This window comes from Pseudophryne corroboree, chromosome 9, assembly GCF_028390025.1.
Source record: "Pseudophryne corroboree isolate aPseCor3 chromosome 9, aPseCor3.hap2, whole genome shotgun sequence".
NCBI classification, from domain to species: domain Eukaryota; kingdom Metazoa; phylum Chordata; class Amphibia; order Anura; family Myobatrachidae; genus Pseudophryne; species Pseudophryne corroboree.
Window position 1 is genome coordinate 60,627,088 of NC_086452.1, and position 23,464 is coordinate 60,650,551.

At 46.9% G+C, this 23,464-nt stretch overlaps 1 protein-coding gene across 3 annotated transcripts in view; it reads right to left on the bottom strand.

Annotated features, from left to right (window-relative positions):
• Positions 1-17,734: 17,734 nt before the first annotated feature.
• LOC134957463 (uncharacterized) overlaps positions 17,735-23,464 on the bottom strand; it is an 87,722-nt gene continuing 81,992 nt past the window's right edge. For all 3 annotated transcript variants that reach the window (XM_063939416.1, XM_063939414.1, XM_063939415.1), the window contains 3 exons: positions 20,924-21,000; positions 20,636-20,848; positions 17,735-18,493 (listed from right to left, as the gene is read on the bottom strand). In XM_063939416.1, the coding sequence (XP_063795486.1) occupies positions 17,787-18,493; positions 20,636-20,848; positions 20,924-21,000 (997 nt within the window). In that variant the 3' untranslated portion in view covers positions 17,735-17,786. The remainder of the gene's footprint in view (positions 18,494-20,635; positions 20,849-20,923; positions 21,001-23,464) is intronic.

Sequence of the window (23,464 nt, forward strand, 5' to 3'; positions counted from 1 at the left end):
ATATATATATATATATATATACACACAAACAGTATGTGTGTGTATATACAGTATATATATATATATATATATATATATATATACACACACACACAAATAAACAGTATGTGTACGTGTGTGTGTGTGTGTGTGTGTGTGTGTGTGTGTGTGTGTGTGTGTGTATATATATATATATATATATATATATATATATATATATATATATATATATATATCGTCCCATAGATCCGGCTCTCCTGTGGTTCCATTCCTGCACCGGGTGCCTGCGTGGTTAACGACACAGAAAGGCAGCAGACGCGGCACTCCAAGTGACTGGTAAAATAACAGCTCTTACAACAGGCAGAAGTGTAAAGTACGACGTTTCAATGCCGCTTTATTAGGGCATTTTCCTCAGGTATGAGGAAAATGCCCTAATAAAGCGGCATTGAAACGTCGTACTTTACACTTCTGCCTGTTGTAAGAGCTGTTATTTTACAAGTCACTTGGAGTGCCGCGTCTGCTGCCTATATATATATATATATATATATATATATATATAATCTATCTCTATCTATCTATCTATCCTTATGACGTAGCATTCCTCTTAGTATGTAATATAATATAAATGCAGGTGCCTTGCTTAATAAGGAAACTACAGCGCTGCGTCATCAGAATATACAATTGAATAGCAGGCGGAATTCATTGCAGGAATAATCAGATGAAGAGTTCACCGACATTTCAATGTTATTCAATTTAACATTAATTGGTCCGGCTCCCTCTATGACGCCAATGCTAGCGTTCCCATGTGATGTCATTCTTCTGCACCAGTAACCTGTGAGCAGATGGCGCCATGGATTTTCTGGATAGAGTATACAGGATGAAAATTATGAAAATGTTGAACTGAATAACACTGAAATGTCGGTGAACCCCTCATCTGTTGCCTGATAATTCCTGCAATGAGTACAGCCTGCTATTCAGTTGTGTTCCCATAGAAACCCACCCCCCATGAACAGACAGCACATATCCCCCCAGCAACCCACTTACCTCCATAGACAGCCACAGCACCATCATTCCCCCCAGCAACCCCCTTCCCTCCATAGACAGGCATCACACTACCAACATTCTCCCCCTCCCCATAGACAGACAACACCATCAACTCCCCCCCCCCCCCACCCACCACCAGTAGACAGACAGGACAGCACCATCATCCCCCATGTAGACAGACAGAACAGCACCATCCTGCCCCTGCCCCACCTCATAGACTGACAAGACAGTACCATCTTCACCCTCTTCCCCATAGACAGACAGATCAGCACCATTATGCTCCCCATCATAGACAGGCAGCATAGCACCATCACCCCCCCCCCCCCCCATAGACAGACAGGGCAGCACCATCCTATCCCTATGCCACCCCATAGACTGACAGTACAGTACCATCTTCACTCTCTTCCCCATAGACAGACAGGTCAGCACCATTATGCCCCCCATAGACAGCAGGATAGCACCATCACCCCCCCCCCCCAGACAGGACAGCATCATTATGCCCCCAATAGACAGGCAGCATAGCACCATCACCCCTCCCCCCATCCCCATAGACAGACTGGACAGCACCATCCTATCCCATTCCCTACGCCACCCCATAGACTGACCGGATAGTACCATCTTCCCCCTTTTCCCCATAGACAGACAGGACAGCACCATTACGCCCCCCATAGACAGTCAGCATGACACCATCATCCCCCATAGACACATAGGACAGCACCATCATTCCTCCTCCTCCTCCCCTCCCCCCCCCCCCCCCCCAGACAGCATAGCACCATAACCCAGCCCCCCTCCTCCACTCCCAGACAGGACAGCACCATCGTCCCCCCTTAGACAGACAGGGCAGTACCATCACCCCCTCCCCCATAGACAGCGTAGCACCATCATGCTTCATGGACGGACAGTACATGTGCCTAGTCAAACTTCTGGTTACCGCAAATTAAGAGTACCGGCGTCGCTCCCAGCATATGTATCACCTTGCTCCCGCTACAAAGTCAATCAGTAATCAGTGCCCGGAGTGAAGGTAAAAGCTGCAACGGCGCTACAATGATGCTGGGCCAGCGGCTCCCACCTCTCACAGCACGTCAGTGAGAGCGGAGCTGCTACTCCTATATGCCAGCCTGAGCGTCCAGCCTCGGGATGCTCAGGGAGTGAAGCTGAGCGCCAGACTTACAAAAAGGAAAAAAAAAAAAAAAACCGCTCACCTCTTCAGCGATAGATCAGCGGCCGGGGGTTTCTAGGGACTCAGAAACCCCCGCTTGACTGATTCATGTGCGGGCCGAGACAAGCACCAGCGGCCAGTCGCATGTCACTTGTGGCTGGACCGTGGAGGAGGGAAGAAGAGAGAAGGGGAAAGCCTCCCCTCTCCTCAGAGACTTCTGGCTTTACTACAGCCGGTGCAGCGTACTGTAATGAGTCACTCTGACTCATTACTGCTGCCGCTGCCACTGGACCCTTCATTGCGGCGGGCGCCAGTGAACTGCGCCGCCGCTTCTTTTTTCAAGGGACTGCTTTTTTTTTTTTTTAAAGTGCCAGACATGTCAGGGGGGGCACGGGCCCGCGTGCCCCCCCCCCCCCCCTGGATCCGCCACTGCTGACAGCGGCATCCCGACTGTGAAGGTAACGACATCATAGGGGCTGTATTTATACCCCCTACCCTAACCTTCGGGGAAGGGGGGGGGGGGGGGGGTTTCTACGGCTAACCCTCGGGGTGGCAGCTATGGTTAACCACCCTCCCTAGTGCCTAACCTCCCCTAGTGCCTAACCCTAACCCTCCCCCTTCGGCATCCCAGCTGTCAGCGATCTGGCGCCAGTCTCCTGTCACACCTCCCCCACACAGTACTGATGAGTGTGGCATGCATTTCCCATTTAGGGTGATATGTATCAAGTTTTGTTGAGAGATATAGTGGGGAGAAATAAACTAATAACTAGAGATGAGCCTCTTAACTGTTATTTTTCAGGCAGTGGGGTATATTTACTAAGGTCCCGATTTTGACCGATTTGGTGTTTTTTCTTCAAAGTGTCATCTCGGGAATTTACTAAGCACAAATCTCGGCAGTGATGAGAGCATTCGGATTTTTATTACAGCTGTGTAGTAAAAATACGAATGAATACACCATCGGTCAAACGCGGTTGTTTAGGTATAGAACTCGGTCATTTACTAAGCATTCGTATTTGAAATCTCTTCCGTGAAAATGGAATTGCGGCCAAAAAAAAAAATACAAATCGTAAAAAAAGCTTAAAAAAAAGTAGACCTGCTTTTGAGAAGCGTGTTTACATGTCTTGGCAATTCTACATTACTCACACCTGACTTTTTGTACCTTTTTAAAAGGGGCCCAAACACATTTTTTCTCCTCTCTCACTCTGAAATGGCTGCTACCGTGTGTAGTACTGCTGTCTTGTTTGCTGGGGGATACCTGACACTGCTCCATGAGGCTACAATAAACCAAGTCCAGGAAAATGAACATGGTCAGCAGGTTGTACAGGTTCCGCGTAGGCTGGCCATGGCTGGTTTTTTTAGTGGTCGTTTAAACTTTAACAAATTGTCTGATGACCAGGTTATACAGATGGTCCCACTAAATGTAAATAACCTTTTCCGTCTGTATGACCTTGTCAAACTGAATCTAGACCCTGAGCCAGCACGCTCTCGCTCTGTCTCAGGCCTGCACAAACTCCTGGCTGTGTTTCACTTTATGGCTACTGGCAGCTTCCAGTCTGTGACTGGCGATTGTCATTATTATCTCACAGGCCACCAGAGCCGGCCATAGGCAAACTAGGCAATTGCCTAGGGCATTTGATATGCCTAGAGGCATCAGCAGCTTCTGCTGATTAAAATGATATGCGGCATGCCTATATTCTGTGTGTAGCATTTCATATGCAGATACAGCCACAGTCTCGCACAGTATATAGGCATGCTGCATACCATTTTAATCAGCAGAATCTGTTTGTGCATCCTAGCCACATAGCAATGCAAATAAGATGCATTTTCATTAAAAAAAAGGTGCCCGACGTTAGCATCGAGGCAAGATTTATGAGGACACTTCTGTATCCAAGCAGAGGCAGAGGTCACAGTGTTAGTGGCAGTGTGAGTGCTGTGTGCATGTGAGTGGGTTGGTTGTGCAGTAGTGTTCAGAATATGTGTAAGGAGCATTATGTGTGTCATGTAAAAATGCATTAATTAATGTGCAACATATATGTAAGGGGCACTATGTGTGTCATTATGTGTATAAGGGCATTAATAATGTGCGGCATATGTGTAACAGGGTACTACTGTATGTGTATCATTATGTGTAAAGGGGCACTAATAATGTGCAGCAAATGTGTAGGTGGCACTATGTTTGTCATTATGTGTATAATAAGAATTTACTTACCGATAATTCTATTTCTCGGAGTCCGTAGTGGATGCTGGGGTTCCTGAAAGGACCATGGGGAATAGCGGCTCCGCAGGAGACAGGGCACAAAAGTAAAGCTTTCCGATCAGGTGGTGTGCACTGGCTCCTCCCCCTATGACCCTCCTCCAAGCCAGTTAGGTACTGTGCCCGGACGAGCGTACACAATAAGGGAGGAATTTTGAATCCCGGGTAAGACTCATACCAGCCACACCAATCACACCGTACAACTTGTGATCTAAACCCAGTTAACAGTATGATAACAGCGGAGCCTCTGAAAAGATGGCTCACAACAATAATAACCCGATTTTTGTAACTATGTACAAGTATTGCAGATAATCCGCACTTGGGATGGGCGCCCAGCATCCACTACGGACTCCGAGAAATAGAATTATCGGTAAGTAAATTCTTATTTTCTCTATCGTCCTAGTGGATGCTGGGGTTCCTGAAAGGACCATGGGGATTATACCAAAGCTCCCAAACGGGCGGGAGAGTGCGGATGACTCTGCAGCACCGAATGAGAGAACTCCAGGTCCTCCTTAGCCAGGGTATCAAATTTGTAGAATTTAGCAAACGTGTTTGCCCCTGACCAAGTAGCTGCTCGGCAAAGTTGTAAAGCCGAGACCCCTCGGGCAGCCGCCCAAGATGAGCCCACCTTCCTTGTGGAATGGGCATTTACATATTTTGGCTGTGGCAGGCCTGCCACAGAATGTGCAAGCTGAATTGTATTACACATCCAACTAGCAATAGTCTGCTTAGAAGCAAGAGCACCCAGTTTGTTGGGTGCATACAGGATAACAGCAAGTCAGTTTTCCTGACTCCAGCCGTCCTGGAACATATTTTCAGGGCCCTGACAACATCTAGCAACTTGGAGTCCTCCAAGTCCCTAGTAGGTGCAAGGCACCACAATAAGCTGGTTCAGGTGAAACACTGACACCACCTTAGGGAGAGAACTGGGACGAGTCCGCAGCTCTGCCCTGTCCGAATGGACAAACACCAATTTGACACTCGCCTGGTCCAGGCCAGGGCCAAGAGCATGGTCACTTTTCATGTGAGATGCTTCAAATCCACAGATTTGACTGGTTTTAAACCAATGTGATTTGAGGAATCCCAGAACTACGTTGAGATCCCACAGTGCCACTGGAGGCACAAAAGGGGGTTGTATATGCAATACTCCCTTGACAAACTTCTGGACTTCAGGAACTGAAGCCAATTCTTTCTGGAAGAAAATCGACAGGGCCGAAATTTGAACCTTAATGGACCCCAATTTGAGGCCCATAGACACTCCTGTTTGCAGGAATGCAGGAAACGACCGAGTTGAGATTTCTTTGTGGGGCCTTCCTGGCCTCACACCACGCAACATATTTTCGCCACATGTGGTGATAATGTTGTGCGGTCACCTCCTTTCTGGCTTTGACCAGGGTAGGAATGACCTCTTCCGGAATGCCTTTTTCCCTTAGGATCCGGCTTTCCACCGCCATGCCGACAAACGCAGCTGCGGTAAGTCTTGGAACAGACATGGTACTTGCTGAAGCAAGTCCCTTCTTAGCGGCAGAGGCCATAAGACCTCTGTAAGCATCTCTTGAAGTTCCGGGTACCAAGTCCTTCTTGGCCAATCCGGAGCCATGAGTATAGTTCTTACTCCTCTACGTCTTATAATTCTCAGCACCTTAGGTATGAGAAGCAGAGGAGGGAACACATACACCGACTGGTACACCCACGGTGTTACCAGAACGTCCACAGCTATTGCCTGAGGGTCTCTTGACCTGGCGCAATACCTGTCCCGTTTTTTTGTTCAGACGGGACGCCATCATGTCCACCTTTGGTATTTCCCAACGGTTTACAATCATGTGGAAAAAACTTCCCGATGAAGTTTCCACTCTCCCGGGTGGAGGTCGTGCCTGCTGAGGAAGTCTGCTTCCCAGTTTCCATTCCCGGGATGAAACACTGCTGACAGTGTTATCACATGATTTTCCGCCCAGCGAAAAGTCCTTGCAGTTTTTGCCATTGCCCTCCTGCTTCTTGTGTCGCCCTGTCTGTTTACGTGGGCGACTGCCGTGATGTTTTTCCCACTGGATCAATACCGGCTGACCTTGAAGCAGAGGTCTTGCTAAGCTTAGAGCATTATAAATTTACCCTTAGCTCCAGTATATTTATGTGGAGAAAAGTCTCCAGACTTGATCACACTCCCTGGAAATTTTTTCCTTGTGTGACTGCTCCCCAGCCTCTCGGGCTGGGCTCCGTGGTCACCAGCATCCAATCCTGAATGCCGAATCTGCGGCCCTCTAGAAGATGAGCACTCTATAACCACCACAGGAGAGACACCCTTGTCCTTGGATATAGGGTTATCCGCTGATGCATCTGAAGATGCGATCCGGACCATTTGTCCAGCAGATCCCACTGAAAAGTTCTTGCGTGAAATCTGCCGAATGGAATTGCTTCGTAGGAAGCCACCATTTTTACCAGGACCCTTGTGCAATGATGCACTGTTTTTAGGAGGTTCCTGACTAGCTCGGATAACTCCCTAGCTTTCTCTTCCGGGAGAAACACCTTTTTCTGGACTGTGTCCAGAATCATCCCTAGGCACAGCAGACGTGTCGTCGGGATCAGCTGCGATTTTGGAATATTTAGAATCCACCCGTGCTGTTGTAGCAGTATCCGAGATAGTGCTACTCCGACCTCCAACTGTTCCCTGGACTATGCCCTTATCAGGAGATCGTCCAAGTAAGGGATAATTAAGACGCCTTTTCTTCGAAGAAGAATCATCATTTCGGCCATTACCTTGGTAAAGACCCGGGGTGCCGTGGACAATCCAAACGGCAGCGTCTGAAACTGATAGTGACAGTTCTGCACCACGAACCTGAGGTACCCTTAGTGAGAAGGGCAAATTTGGGACATAGAGGTAAGCATCCCTGATGTCCCGGGACACTATATAGTCCCCTTCTTCCTGGTTCGTTATCACTGCTCTTAGTGACTCCATCTTGATTTGAACCTTTGTAAGTGTTCAAAAAATTTTTTAGAATAAGTCTCACCTAGCCTTCTGGCTTCAGTACCACAATATAGTGTGGAATAATACCCCTTTTCTTGTAGTAGGAGGGGTAATTTAATTATCACCTGCTGGGAATACAGCTTGTGAATTTTTTCCCATACTGCCTCCTTGTCGGAGGGAGACCTTGGTAAAGCAGACTTCTGGAGCCTGCGAAGGGGAAACGTCTCGACATTCCAATCTGTACCCCTGGGATACTACTTGTAGGATCCAGGGGTCCTGTACGGTCTCAGCGCCATGCTGAGAACTTGTCAGAAGCGGTGGAACGCTTCTGTTCCTGGGAATGGGCTGCCTGCTGCAGTCTTCTTCCCTTTCCTCTATCCCTGGGCAGATATGATCTTATAGGGACGAAAGGACTGAGGCTGAAAAGACGGTCTTTTTTTTTTTTTTTTTTTTGCAGAGATGTGACTTAGGGTAAAAACGGCGGATTTTCCAGCTGTTGCCGTGGCCACCAGGTCCAATGGACCGACCCCAAATAACTCCTCTTCCTTTATACGGCAATACACCTTTGTGCCGTTTGGAATCTGCATCACCTGACCACTGTCGTGTCCATAACATCTTCTGGCAGATATGGACATCGCATTTACTCTTGATGCCAGAGTGCAAATATCCCTCTGTGCATCTCGCATATATAGAAATGCATCCTTTAAATGCTCTATAGTCAATAAAATACTGTCCCTGTCAAGGGTATCAATATTTTTAGTCAGGGAATCCGACCAAGCCACCCCAGCTCTGCACATCCAGGCTGAGGCGATCGCTGGTCGCAGTATAACACCAGTATGTGTGTATATACTTTTTATGATCTTTTCCAGCCTCCTGTCAGCTGGTCCTTGAGGACGGCCCTATCTATAGACGGTACCGCCACTTGTTTTGATAAGCGTGTGAGCGCCTTATCCACCCTAAGGGGTGTTTCCCAACGCGCCCTAACTTCTGGCGGGAAAGGGTATACCGCCCATAATTTTCTATCGGGGGGAACCCACGCATCATCACACACTTTATTTAATTTATCTGATTCAGGAAAAACTACGGTAGTTTTTTCACATCCCACATAATACCCTCTTTTGTGGTACTTGTAGTATCAGAAATATGTAACACCTCCTTCATTGCCTTTAACGTGTGGCCCTAATAAGGAATACGTTTGTTTATTCACCGTCGACACTGGATTCAGTGTCCCTGTCTGTGTCTGTGTCGACCGACTAAAGTAAACGGGCATTTTAAGACCCCTGACGGTGTTTTTGAGACGTCTGGACCGGTACTAATTGTTTGTCGGCCGTCTCATGTCGTCAACCGACCTTGCAGCGTGTTGACATTATCACGTAATTCCCTAAATAAGCCATCCATTCCGGTGTCGACTCCCTAGAGAGTGACATCACCATTTCAGGCAATTGCTCCGCCTCCTCACCAACATCGTCCTCATATATGTCGACACACACGTACCGACACACAGCACACACACAGGGAATGCTCTGATAGAGGACAGGACCCACTAGCCCTTTGGAGAGACAGAGGGAGAGTTTACCAGCACACACCAAAAACGCTATAATTATATAGGGACAACCTTAAATAAGTGTTTTCCCTTATAGCATCTTTTTTATATATTTCTAACGCCAAATTAGTGCCCCCCCTCTCTGTTTTAACCCTGTTTCTGTAGTGCAGTGCAGGGGAGAGCCTGGGAGCCTTCCCTCCAGCCTTTCTGTGAGGGAAAATGGCGCTGTGTGCTGAGGAGATAGGCCCCGCCCCTTTTTCGGCGGCCTCGTCTCCCGCTCTTAACGGATTCTGGCAGGGGTTAAATATCTCCATATAGCCTCCGGAGGCTATATGTGAGGTATTTTTAGCCAAAATAGGTATTCATTTGCCTCCCAGGGCGCCCCCCTCCCAGCGCCCTGCACCCTCAGTGACTGCCGTGTGAAGTGTGCTGAGAGGAAAATGGCGCACAGCTGCAGTGCTGTGCGCTACCTTTAGAAGACTGAGGAGTCTTCTGCCGCCGATTCTGGACCTCTTCTTACTTCAGCATCTGCAAGGGGGCCGGCGGCAAGGCTCCGGTGACCATCCAGGCTGTACCTGTGATCGTCCCTCTGGAGCTGATGTCCAGTAGCCAAGAAGCCAATCCATCCTGCACGCAGGTGAGTTCACTTCTTCTCCCCTAAGTCCCTCGTTGCAGTGATCCTGTTGCCAGCAGGACTCACTGTAAAATAAAAAACCTAAGCTAAACTTTTCTAAGCAGCTCTTTAGGAGAGCCACCTAGATTGCACCCTTCTCGGCCGGGCACAAAAATCTAACTGGCTTGGAGGAGGGTCATAGGGGGAGGAGCCAGTGCACACCACCTGATCGGAAAGCTTTACTTTTGTGCCCTGTCTCCTGCGGAGCCGCTATTCCCCATGGTCCTTTCAGGAACCCCAGCATCCACTAGGACGATAGAGAAAAGGGCATTAATAATGTGAGGCATATGTGTAAGGGACATTGGGGGTCATTCCGAGTTGTTCACTCGATGCCGAATTTCGCAACGGAGCGATTAATGCGAAAATGCGCATGCGCATGGTACTAAGTATTTTAGCTCAAAACTTAGTAGATTTACTCACGGCAGAACAAAGAATTTTCATTGTTGAAGTGATCGGAGTATGATTGACAGGAAGTGGGTGTTTCTGGGCGGAAACTGACCGTTTTCTGGGAGTGTGCGGAAAAACGCAGGCATGCCAGGATAAAACGCGGGAGTGTCTGGAGAAACGGGGGAGTGGCTGGCCGAACGCAGGGCGTGTTTGTGACGTCAAACCAGGAACGAAACGGGCTGAGCTGATCGCAGTGTAGGAGTAAGTCTCGAGCTACTCAGAAACTGCTAAGAATTTTCTATTCGCAATTCTGCTAATCTTTCGATTGCAATTCTGCTAAGCGAAGATACACTCCCAGAGGGCGGCGGCCTAGCGTGTGCAATGCTGCTAAAAGCAACTAGCGAGCGAACAACTCGGAATGACTCTCTTTATGTGTAAAAGGTCATTAATAAAGGTTGTCATAATGTGTAAGGCGCATTATGTTTATAAGCACATTAATAAGGTGTCTCATATGTGTAAGGGGCATTACTGTGTGGAATTGTGTATAAATGCATTACTAATGTGTGGCATTATGTGTATAAGGTGCTCTACTATGTGGTGTTGCATATAGAAAGGGCACTACTGTGCCGTCTAATGTGAATAAAGAGCAATAGGGTGTGGTGTAATGTGAATAAGGAGCAATTCAGTGTGATGTAATGTGAATAAGGGGCTCTACTGTGAGGAGTAACGTTTATAAGGTAAAGTGATACTACTGTGGAATGTAATATGAATTATGGACACTATTGCATGATCAAATGTGAATAAAGTTGCAGTACTGTGTGGCGTAATTGGAATTGGGGTTACTATTGTGTGGCCATGCCCCTTGCCAGCAAAAACACACCCCTTTTTGTGCGAGCTGTTTCTATTTAAAGTATAGGGGGTACAAACACCAAAATAAGGACTGCTATGGGTGAGGGGTAGTGTTGCTGGGAAAGAGGTGCAAGGTCAGAGGCTGAACCAGCGGTGGTGCTAGGGGGCACCAGCCAAAATCTTGCCTAGGGCATCATATTGGTTAGGGCCGGCTCTGCAGGCCACCTTTTATAAATATTTAATTCTGGTGATTTAAAATATGCATACACGTCTATGTGTAAGTGGTGCTTCTGTAATGTAATATTATAACACAGTATTGGATTGATTACAGGTCATGAAACTCACCTTAAATTTAGGATTGTCCACTCAGGTTTTGGATGTCTTGGATGGCCACATAGATGCCTCTCTCTGCTTACCTACCCAGAAGTCGTAGTGGCATGCAGTCAGGGTAGCTTTCTGTGAGCTTGCGGCCATGCCCAATGTGCTGGGTGCCATAGATTACACACACGTTGAGCTGAGGCCACCTAGGGGCAGGCAATATATTTATACCAATACACATCTGGGCCTAGACACTAATGTACAGGTGGTTTCGGTAGCTAATTAAACAAGAGACATAGACTTCCGGTTCCGGCACCGCATGGAGTGACACGCTGCTTAGAAGCTCCGGTGCCCGCGGCCACTGACCTCTAACATATCGCCCATTTTGGGCGTCCATTGAGCGGTCACTCACACCGGCCCGCTCCCCGCACATCCGGCCCCCCTCTATGGACCGATTCCTAGCTCCTACGATGCAGGGAAAGCCTCCACGGGCCAAATCTGAAAGCCGCGGCTCGGCTTCCAAGATGGCCGCCGCAGCTTCTCTGGAGACCGGAGCTCGAACGGCGGGTACCTCAGCTCCTCCCTCGGCCCCTGTGCCCAGCGTCTCTCCATCCCTTGCTGGGTCCGCTGCCCTAGGCACGTTACTGCCCTCCTCTACCCCGGGGCATTCCTTGTCCTATGAGGACATTGTTAGAGCGGTGAAAGAGACCGTCCAGCCGTTATTTCAAGAACAAGCACAGCTGCATGCTGCTGCACTACAGCAAGCTGTCCTGGATATTAAAAGCCAGTATAAACAACTGTCCAAGCGTGTTTTACAAGTGGAACATGCTGCTGGTGAAAATTTTCAGCAAATCGCTGAACTCTCCGACATCTCCGCTAAACTGCAGAAATCAGAAAACCTGGTATGGTCTAAGATCGACGATCTAGAAAATAGATCGCGCAGAAACAATCTCAGGCTCATTGGGCTCCCAGAGACGATTAAGGGCCAAGCTCTTTATCACTTCCTTCGACACACACTTCCTGATCTTCTTGGAATTCAAGATATTTGCTCGGATCTCGTGGTAGAACGTGCACACAGAACAGGCCCTGGTCGCTCCGCTGCATCCAACCGACCACGAGCTGTGCTATTTCGGTGTCTCAACTACCTCCATAAAGAGGCCCTGTGGTCTGCTTCCCGCCGTATAAGAGACCTTGTTTGGGAAGATGCCAAATTATTAATTTTCCAGGACTTCTCCCCGGAGCTTACCAGGCTACGAAAGGCGTTCTCCCCCACATGCTCAAAATTAGCCCAAGAGGGCCGAAAGTTTGCTCTACTCTACCCTGCACGCCTGAGGATTTTCGATGGCACGTCTTTTAAGGACTTCCACACCCCGGAGGATGCTGCCGCTTATCTTTCGGAGACCGAAGCCTCCGACCAAGTGCCGAAATAGCCGTCTTTTACAGACACTGCTCTGTAACTATCCTGCTTCATTGTTGCCTGGACTTAGTCACCCTCGACATACATTTATTTCTTATCCCCACCCCGTGGACTATAAGTTCCTCTGTTAGTCTTATTTGGACCTTCTCGCTAATCCCTCAGTGGTCTTCTGGGTGATGTATATATAATCTTAAAGTGACATAAGCTTCCTCTAAGCAATGTATACCTATATGCCTGTTTCTAGTTTTATATAGTTCTATATGCTTGGATGCCTGTTTTGCCCATCCATTTAGGGGTAGGCTGATGTCATCCTGACCGCTCACTCATATCCCCTATCCCTCTCCCCCCCCCCCCTCCCCCCTTCCACTCCCTATTTCTCCCTCCCCTATACCCCACTCCCCTTACCCTTCTCCCTCTCTCTCTCTCCCCCCCCCCCCCCCATCCCCTATGCTGCTCATTATAGTGGTCGCTGGCTAGGAGCACTGCCCTCCTTGCTGCCCTTGGTTATTACTTTAATTATAATACCGTGAAGTTGTTTACACGAATATTGTTGTGGGACCCCCCGGTGGGTCTAATATTTTCTTCTCATCTCTATGTCTCTACTATCCTTGTGTCTTCCCCCTCCCCTCCTTCCTCTTGTGTCTTTTCCCACCCTACACTGCTTATGGGTTTGTAAGATGTCTTCCTGTATGATTACTCACTACTCAAAGCCCCATGTCTTCTATTAAGGTGGGCACATGGAATGTTGGGGGTATCCACTCCCCTATCAAGAGGAAGAAGATTCTACTCTATTTAAATAGATTACATATGGATTTGGTGTTTATACAGGAGACGCACCTTCTCACCCCAGAGGCCCAAAAATTGGGTGTTTTGGGCTGGCAGGTACTCTTAGACGCTCCCTATTCTTCTAAGGCTAGGGGTGTATTGATCCTCGCTAAAAGTAGCTTGCATATTGAAGTCATTACTTCCCTGTGCGATCCTGCTGGTAGATTCCTAATACTTGAAATTTTACTTCATAATACCAAGTATGTTTTATGTTCTGTGTATGCTCCAAACTCTTATTCAAAAGGTTTTTTTAAGAGTCTCATAACAACACTGTGCCCGTTTATGCCATGTCCAATGATTGTGGGCGGAGACTTCAATATTGTGGCCTCCGCTTATATGGATTCGAACTCCTCCGCTCGTGCACGCTCCCCTCCTACCCTAGGTGTCACCTTTTTTGCACAACAACTGCATCTGACTGATGCTTGGAGATTTCTTCATCCCACTGACAGGGAGTACTCGTGTCTCTCGGCTGCTCACGGCACACTGTCCAGAATAGACTTCTTATTGCTCTCAGATTCCCTGATTCCCCAAAATGCTGAAGCACAGATGGAAACAATTTCTCTTTCTGATCACGCCCTAGTTTGGGTTTCCCTTACCACCTCATTAGACTATGGCTCCTTTAAATGCTGGCGTTTCCCCACTTCCTTTACCTCTTCCCTACAATTTCGGAACAGGTTGGAGGCATTTTGGGAGGAGTTCAGACTGGATAATGCAGCTATTGCTGAAACCGATCCCTTATTGTTCTGGCAGACCTCAAAGGCGGTTATACGCGGTAGGCTTGTGGAATATACCTCCACAAGAAAGAAACAATTTCTTTCTGAATTTAAAACCTCACAACGCTGCCTAACTGATGCCTACCAACACTTCAAACAGTCCCCGTCTCCTGCCTCAAAGAAGGTATATTTAGATTGCAAGTCTCAGTTTGGTGCTGTACTGGCATTAATGGGCGACCGCCATACATTTAGCAGAAATCACCGTTTTCATAGGTACGGCAATAAAACGGGCCGTCTCCTTTCAAATCTTCTGCGGGGTTCAGTGCCGTCCTCGGTGATCCAGACATTGAAACGAGACGATGGCTCGTTGGCTACCAGATCTGTGGACATGGCGCAGATCCTCTCAGAATTTTATACTGACATTTACTCCCCCCCTCCCCTCGATCAAGCAGCTAAAACTTCTTTCTGGGACTCTGTTTCCTTGCCTCAAATATCAACATCGGTGAAGGGGGATCTTTGCTTGCCGATTACTACCCAGGAGGTGGAAGCGGCAATTAAACATCTTAAGCCCATGAAAGCACCTGGACCCGATGGTTTCTCTGGGGAATTCTACAAAATGCTCATACTTAAATTGCTGGATCCTTTGACCCTGGTATTTAATAGCATTTTATCTTCCCATTCCCTCCCTCTGTACTTTAACGAAGCCCTGATACGTCTCCTTCCCAAACCGGGAAGGGATCCCCATCTCCCCGGTTCATACCGCCCCATCTCCTTGCTCAACGTTGACTATAAACTCTTTACGAAAATTATTGCAGATAGGTTAAAAGGATTACTCCCCTCCATTATCCATCCTGACCAAACTGGTTTCATCTCAGGCCGACACTCCACTAACAATATCCGTAAAGTTCTTGCCGCGGCCACCTGGTTACACTCCAGCGGAGACCCTGACCCTCAATACATCCTCTCCCTGGACGCGGAGAAAGCGTTTGATCTTGTCAGTTGGGATCACCTATACACGACGCTGGATAAGTTTGGGTTTCCGCTGGACCTGATCAACATGATACGTAATTTGTATTCCCCCTCCTCATCTCGCATCATGTGTAATGGCTACCTGTCGGCTCCTATTCCTCTTCACCGAGGCACAAGGCAGGGCTGCCCCCTTTCCCCACTATTATTTGCTATCGCCATAGAGCCCCTGGCTATTAAACTGCGTCATCTCCCAGAATACTCCGGAGTATTGGTTCATGGCCATGAGCTCCGTGTGAGTTTGTTTGCAGATGACATGCTCCTCTTTATTTCACGACCTGAGACCTCTGTCCCGTCGATCATGCTGGCTATTTCTGAGTTTGGTGCTTTTGCGGGATATCGTGTTAATGCCTCTAAGTCTGAACTCTTCCCACTCAACTCGATTGCCTGTCAGCGCCCCCCGGTGCCAGTTCTCACTCAATTTAAGAGAAACACCTTAGGCCTTAAATACTTGGGTATATATATCCCTGTGAATATCTTAGACCTATACTCAGTCAACTATACCGCTGTTTTTAACAAAGTTTCCCAATTGCTATCCACCTGGTCATCTCTTCCTGTGTCCCTACTAGGAAGAGTAGCTATTTTGAAGAGTATTGTATTCCCCAAGATCTCTTATCTACTCCAGATGATTCCTATCCAGCCCCCTACTAAAGACTTAAAAGAATGTGATAGAATGTTCTCCAAATTCCTGTGGAATCACAAGAGGTCTCGGATTTCTTTACCTAAACTTAAACTCCCCCGTGCCCAGGGTGGCTTGGCTGTACCAGACCTCTTGGCTTTCTTCCAGGCCGCGAACTTTAGGTATATCTCGGATTGGCTAAGGGGCACCTCCTCATATGTTAATTATGACATGGAACAGAGCCTTGTACACCCTTACGACTTAAGGGCTTTGCTACATACCCCGAAAGCTTTGCTCCCACCAATGGTACGCCCTAATATTCTTTTCTGGGACGCCTATCGTTCCTGGTGGGCCATTAACAAGGCCCTACATCGCAACCCAGAATACTCTCCTTTCATCCCATTGTGCGGAAACCCCTGCTTCACTCCTCCCCTTGACAATACCAAATTCCTCACATGGAAATCTAGGGGCATAGCCCTCATTCGTGATGTGTTCGACCCGGGTGGCCATGTATTGTCATTCGCGGATCTAGCCGAGAGACACGGTGTGCCCTCATCTGATTTCTTCATGTTCCTACAAGTACGCCATTTTGTACAAACTCTCCCCATCCCTCCTGTGCACGAGCGGAGAAAGGATCCCTTGTCCGCCCTGCTGGTCACGTTACCTACCTTTTCATACAAGATATGCTGGTTATACCGGGACTTGTTGCCCGGCAAGCCGGAGGTATTCTGGCCCCCCATGTTGTCAAAATGGTCGAGTGAGTGGTCCTGGGACCCATCGGTGGAGTGCTTCCTCTCCCCCCTTCCTGCTATACTGAAAGCCCTGCATTCTGCCCAGCTTCAGGAAATCCACTTCAAATTTTTACATCGGGCATATATTGCCCCGGGACAACGCAAATATATGGTCTCTACAGACTCTGGTCGTTGCCCCAAATGTAAAGCACCAAATGCTCTCTTTATGCATAACTTTTGGCATTGTCCGAAAATTAAACGATTCTGGAATAAAGTAGTATGGTATATAAAATCCACCTTCCGGATCTCTCTCCCTATGGACCCAGCGGCACTCCTCGGCCTTAATACTACAACCTGGTGTTTACATCCATCCCAGACATACTGCATTCCGTTTTTATATGTACTATTGACCCTGGGGAAAAAGTTAATTCTGAATCATTGGATATATCGAACCTCCCCCTCCCTAGGTAACCTCAAGTCTTTACTTACTAATACACTATACTTTGAACGCCAATCAACTCTCCCAGACCTTGACCGCAACGCTTTGCGCTTTTATAAGAAATGGGGACTATACATTGACTCTCTTCTACCCCCACAACGAACTCATATACTGAAATTGTTTGATTCCCTTAGTTGGGATTCTTACCGCAGACTAGGTATCCCTATTGGTGATGATCCACCTTCGGCATCAGGGTGATGCTCGCTTTCGTACCTTGATACTGAGCGATTTGATCCCCACAGTCCCTAGGAATGTGCCTTATCATGTACGATGAATATTTGTTAGGCATCTGCAACCCCCCCCCCCCCCCCCCTCCTCCCTCACACTTCTTATCCATGTCTTTGTTGTCTTTCTTTCTTCTTTCTTTTTCTCTATGATTGTCTAGTTGATTTTGGTTTGGCACATATGTGACAATGTGCAGTTTTTCTTCAATAATATATTATAGGCCTAAAATGCTGTTTATAATCATCACTGCTGATGCTTTGATATGGTCCTCTGCACTGCTCGCTCCTATACACACCACCAGGGGTAGTGGTGATGTTTGATACTATGCCACACCTTTGTTGCCTATTATGTAATCCATAAGTATAAGCATTTTACATGCACTTTGTACTGCATTGTTTCTCTGCCTTTTTCTCTCTTTATGTCTCTATGTGGAAAAACTAATAAACATATTTTCAAAAAAAAAAAAAAAAAACAAGAGACATATTCCGTGTGAGCAATTTATTACCTACAACAAAGGCATTTTTGCCACAACAAATAAACAGAATATAATTTTTGAAAAAGTATTAGCTGCAGACAAGATTTTTTTTTTTTTTCGTGTGTGTGCTGGGTGCCGATGATTGGCCTGGATCGTTGCTCCTGGTTCGACTGGAGCGTCTAACTGGGGATTGAACTGGGGTCTGGTTTGGTGTAGTTGTCCCCGAGCTAGAGCTGACTTGGTGTGCTGCCAAAACATTAAGGCTTTGGCTGAGTATATTGAGGCTGGCAGTGAGTTGCGTATTAGCTGCAGTGTGGCTTGCTATGATTCGGGATATGTTGTCATTGATAATTTGGTTGTGTTGGATGATCTGAATTAGTGATTGTTGTTGGCGCTGATGTTCATCCATGATTCTTACGAGATTTGCTTGCATTTGGCAGTTGTCTGCCCTCATCTGTTCCATTGAATTTGCTATTCTTGCCACTTGAACGATAAGTCTGCCAGAGTTTCGAGCCAGTCTAGGCAGATGATGGGGCAGACATGCCAGGTATTGGCTGTGGGTGTTAAGGCACGCATAGTTTTGTGCCTGTTGTTTGGCCCAACCGCTCCAAAACTCAGGGCCCATTGGTGTCTGGCCTGGTGTTGTGCTCAATTGGGGGCTGTGGGATGTTTGGGGTGGTTGGGGTATGTCCTGCGGCGTGGTTGGCTGGGTATCATCTATGGGTTGCAGGTGAAGAGTGTATGCATCCTGCTGTACACTTTCCTGCTGGGCATCCTCGGGCATGATGGCTGGTTCTGTATGGGGTTGAAGACAGCCAGTATTTAGTAACTTGTTAGCATTGGTCTTACTCTAGCTTTACGTCAACATGCATTACTTCTTAATATTCATGTTTGAATTGATAAATAGATTGTGGCCTAAACTTAACTATGTTGTTCACCTTTTTCTCTAAATCTGTGGCTTCAAACCTTCACTACTCAGTTCTAAAAAGTTTGTGCGAATTGTTGGACTCTGAGCCATAATTAATGTGCGACCACGAAGAACTCCAACAAATACAAATTACTACATTTACATATTGGGTATGAAGCTTCCTTTGGAACAACACACACAATACAATAAATGTGTTTACCAATACACTCATACATTGTTTAAGGCAGTCAGTGGTCTGCCCAAAACGTTACATAAATGTTAGTGAGAAAATGTAAACATTAACAATGGGTGAAAAAATCTTAAGGTGGCCTAAGTTTAGACCTGGTGATGTTGGCCATGCAAAAAAATTGGATGAGACTTAACATTTATGTAGGTGTTTTTCCTCAATATTAAAAAAATACATATTTTTTGCTATGGCCAACATGACATCTGACAATTAACCATCTAAAAAAACCTTACCACCATGTGCTTGCTGTTGTTGATTATTACAAGGATAACTGTTCTTTTTTTTTTTTTTTGCCTGTGCACAAACAGTGGGGCAGATGTATAAACCTGGAGAAGGCAGAAGGAAGTGAAAAACCAGTGATATGTTCAAGGTGATAAAGGCACAAGGCAAACAGCTCCAATATGTAAATTAACAGTTATGATGTTTTTGTGCTGCTGCCTTTATCACCTTGCACATCTCACTGGTTTTTCACTTCCTTATGCCTTCTCCAGGTTAATACAGGATGCAGTCAACCTGGGCCTGCACTACATTCTACAGCACCTAGACATTCCCGGTACCTACGCGAGGGTCCTGTTTGTCGATTTCAGCTCGGCCTTCAATACAATCGTCCCCAGCATCCTCCACCCCAAATTACTTCGCCTAGGGGTCCCAGAAGCTACCTGTTCCTGGATAATAGACTTCCTGACAGATAGGACACAGGTGGTGAAAGCGGGGGAATTCACCTCTCAAGCGCGGTCCATCAGTACAGGGGCCCCTCAGGGCTGTGTCCTCTCACCCCTGCTCTTCTCCCTGTACACAAATGACTGTACCTCAGAGGCGCAATCAGTAAGGATCATCAAATTCGCTGATGACACCACCGTCATCGGCCTCATCAAGGATGGGGACGAATCGGCCTATAGACAGGAAGTAGACCGGCTGGCCCAGTGGTGCATCCACAACAACCTTGACCTCAACCCCCTCAAAACTGTCGAGATGATAGTGGACTTCAGGAAGAAGTCATCTAGTGCACCTCCGCTAACGATTGCTGACAGTGTGGTATCGCTAGTGGACTCCTTCAAGTTTCTAGGGACCACAATCTCCAGGGACCTTAAATGGGGGTCCAACACTGACGCCACTGTTGGGAAAGCGCAGCAGAGGTTGTTCTTCCTCAGGCAACTAAGGAAGTTCAACATCCCACAGAAGCTCCTGCTCCTCTTCTACTCCGCGATTGTGGAGTCGGTACTGTGCTCCTCGATACTCGTATGGTACAGCTCCGCCAGCGCGAGGGACATATGCAGGCTCCAAAAGGTGGTCAGAACCGCAGAGAAGATCATCGGGGCCGACCTTCCCTCAGTCCAGGACCTGTACTTGTCCAGAGCTAAAAAGCGGGCAATGAAGATAGTAAAAGACCAGCTACACCCCGGCCACAGCATGTTTAACTTGCTTCCTTCAGGCAGGCGTTACAGGGCTGTCCCCGCCAGATCCACTAGAAGCCTCAAAAGTTTCTTTCCCCAAGCTGTCCGCCTGCTGAACTCCTGAACATTGACTGACTAGACATACATGTAACTCACTTGTGTCCCTACGGTATACCTATCTGTGTAACTTTACTTGCCCCCCCCCCCCCCCCCACACACACACACGCACGCACCTGCTTACCTGTTACCTACTTGGCTGTTGTATAGCAAACCGAAGACAAATTCCTAGTATACGTAAGTATACCTGGCCAATAAAGCTGATTCTGATTCTGATACATCTACCCCACTGTTTTTATCCTTCCTTACAGGAAATTGTTATGTTTACTCACCAGACAACTGAGGGGATTGTGGATCCTCACTTTGTGGGCTGGCCAAAATAGCTAGTGGTGGCAGGGCCGACACTGCGGAGATGCGCCGTTGGGGTGGTGATGCTGGTGCTGGGGATTCAGCCTCAAGACGGCGTCTTTTGCTTGGCCTCCTAGCCACAGTAACCGAGCCCTGTGATGGGCGCCTTAGTGGAGGGGCGTTTGCAGAAGAAGAACCTATGTGAAAAAATACACATTAACATTTTGTTTTGCAATGTGTTTGCAGAATATGTGTTTACAGTAAAATCTTACCGGCATTGCCACCATCTGCATCTCTTGGCAGTGTGGGATGTGGCGTGGCTGTGCTGCTTCTCTGGCGTACTGTAGAACTATGAAGATTGTCCTTATGAACATACTTTTTTTAAGAATATGTTTATGCAAATTCATTATTGTGATGTAAACATATGTGGGACCTGATGAGAAGTAAACTAAACGATGCTTATGCATTTCTGCCTGACTTAATTGGGTGTCTATACTTTAAATACTAAACAATTTAACAAAACAATACATACACAAAGGGACATAATGCACAATATTATACTACTTAAAACCCAAACGTCGTAGCTTGACACAACCACAATATTGCACGATAAGTGACCAATTTTTCATGCTAACAAGAAAACACTACCCACAAATATGTTGCCAAAATAGAAAACCTCAAAACCAAATATGCATGCTAAATCACATCAACAACACACATTTCAACCCAGAACAACACACAATAAACATAAGTCCATTGAAATTTAAAAATAAAACAAAAAAAACACAAAAAAAAAACACTTCTTTAAAATACACCAACAAACATTTACTTTTGAAATAAGACACCAGAAAAAGGCCAAGGCAACCAGAAAATTGTACAATACAAACTATTAAAACATACATAATTGAGATTTAAACTACATCAGGCCTGGACAACCTGTGGCTCTCCAGATGTAATGAAACTACACATCCCAGCATGCACTGCCACAGTTTTAGCATTCTCTAATAGCAAAACTGTGTAAAGTCATAATGGGACTTGTAGTTTCACAACAGGTGGAGAGCCACAGGTTGGACAGGCCTGCAAAACATCACCAACACATTAGAAGAATGAACCAACTTACAATCACAATTAGCTAGAAGACATTTCAGACAACTAAGGACAAAGCATAGATGTTTAAATAAAAAAATAAAAAACTCACCATCCTGCCTTGGCCGATCAGAATCCCGGACATGAGTCGCACCAACCACTTCTGGCGGAATGAGAGTATGCACAGGCTCCTCCCAATCCCGATAAGACCCCCGGTTTGGCGGGCGGACTTAGCCTCCTTCGACATCTTGGCCTTGACACGGCGCTTGATGTCGTAAAATCGCTTACGACACGTGTCCTCAGTCCGCCTCACCACACCCTCACTATTAACAGCCGCAACGACCTTCCCCCACAGAACAGTCTTCCTGCGTGACGACACCTTTGCAGCATCATGACCAAACAACTGCCGATGATGCCTCATCAGCTCCCGCACCAAAGCCATATTCTCAGCGTAGCTGAATTTAACATTGCGGCCCGTCTTTGTAGTGGTGCGTGGCTGCGGAGCCACAGCACCATCACTATCACTATTACTGAAGGCCGCAGCAGCAACCTCCCCCTCCTCCTCACTAACCTCCTCACTAACCTCCTCCACCTCACTCACCTCCTCCACCTCACTCACCTCCTCCCTCTCACTCACCTCCTCCACCACACTCACCTCTGACTGGGACATAATCAGGACAAACAACAAATAACACTGAAAAAAAAAACAGTAAACACACTCCTCCACTACCACTACACACCTCACACCACACACACACACACACACACACACACACACACACACACACACACACACACACACACAGTCACTCACAAACAATGACAATAGACGTGAAAAAAAAACAATGACAAAAAACTAGACAGACTTTTAAATAACTACACAACAAGTATGACAAGACTACTTACACACACAGTACAGCACTCAACAATCGACAAAAACCTCCTCAAATCCTCCACAAACTCCAAAAAACTCACCAACTCCGAACACACCTTCCTCTCACCTCTCCACTAGCTAAACCCATGAGGTGCGGAGGGTTGGGGGCGTTTTTATAGTAATGAGCACAGTCACTCCTCCATCACGAATCAAACCAATCACGGACGAGTGACAAAAACGAAACTTAGAAAAAAAAACGAGTCCGGAAACGGAAAAACACTGCCGTAACCGAAATGTGACGCAGTCGTAAGAAAACCTCATAACACGGCCGCAAAACCACTAAATCGGACGCATTCTATCTTACAAAACCACGAATGACATCGACATCGGAAAACACGAAAAATACAAATACGACAGCTTAGTAAATGAGGCGTAACAAATTCAAAAAGTTGCAAATTTACACATTCAATGTCATTCGTGATGAATCTCACTCCAAATCGGTACAAATACGAATTTTAGTAAATATACCCCATTGAATGCTTTTCGCTAACTTGGGTTTCCCCCCCCTCAAATCCCCAGTGTCGACACCTGTGTCGGAATCTGTGTCTGTGTCACCTTGCATAATCTGCGCAAGTGACCTTTTTTGGGAACTTGAGGGGTCCCGTGTGGATGACGTGGAGGGATCAGCAAATAGTACATCCTCCACTGACTTTCTCCAGTATTTTGTCTGTTGTTCAGACTCAGAGAATTTTCTAGAAAGCTTTGACATATTACTTTCTCACCCACTCTGGCTCCTTCTGTGAGGGAAGGGCCACCACATTACACTCCTGCGTATCTAAAATGGCTTCCTCAG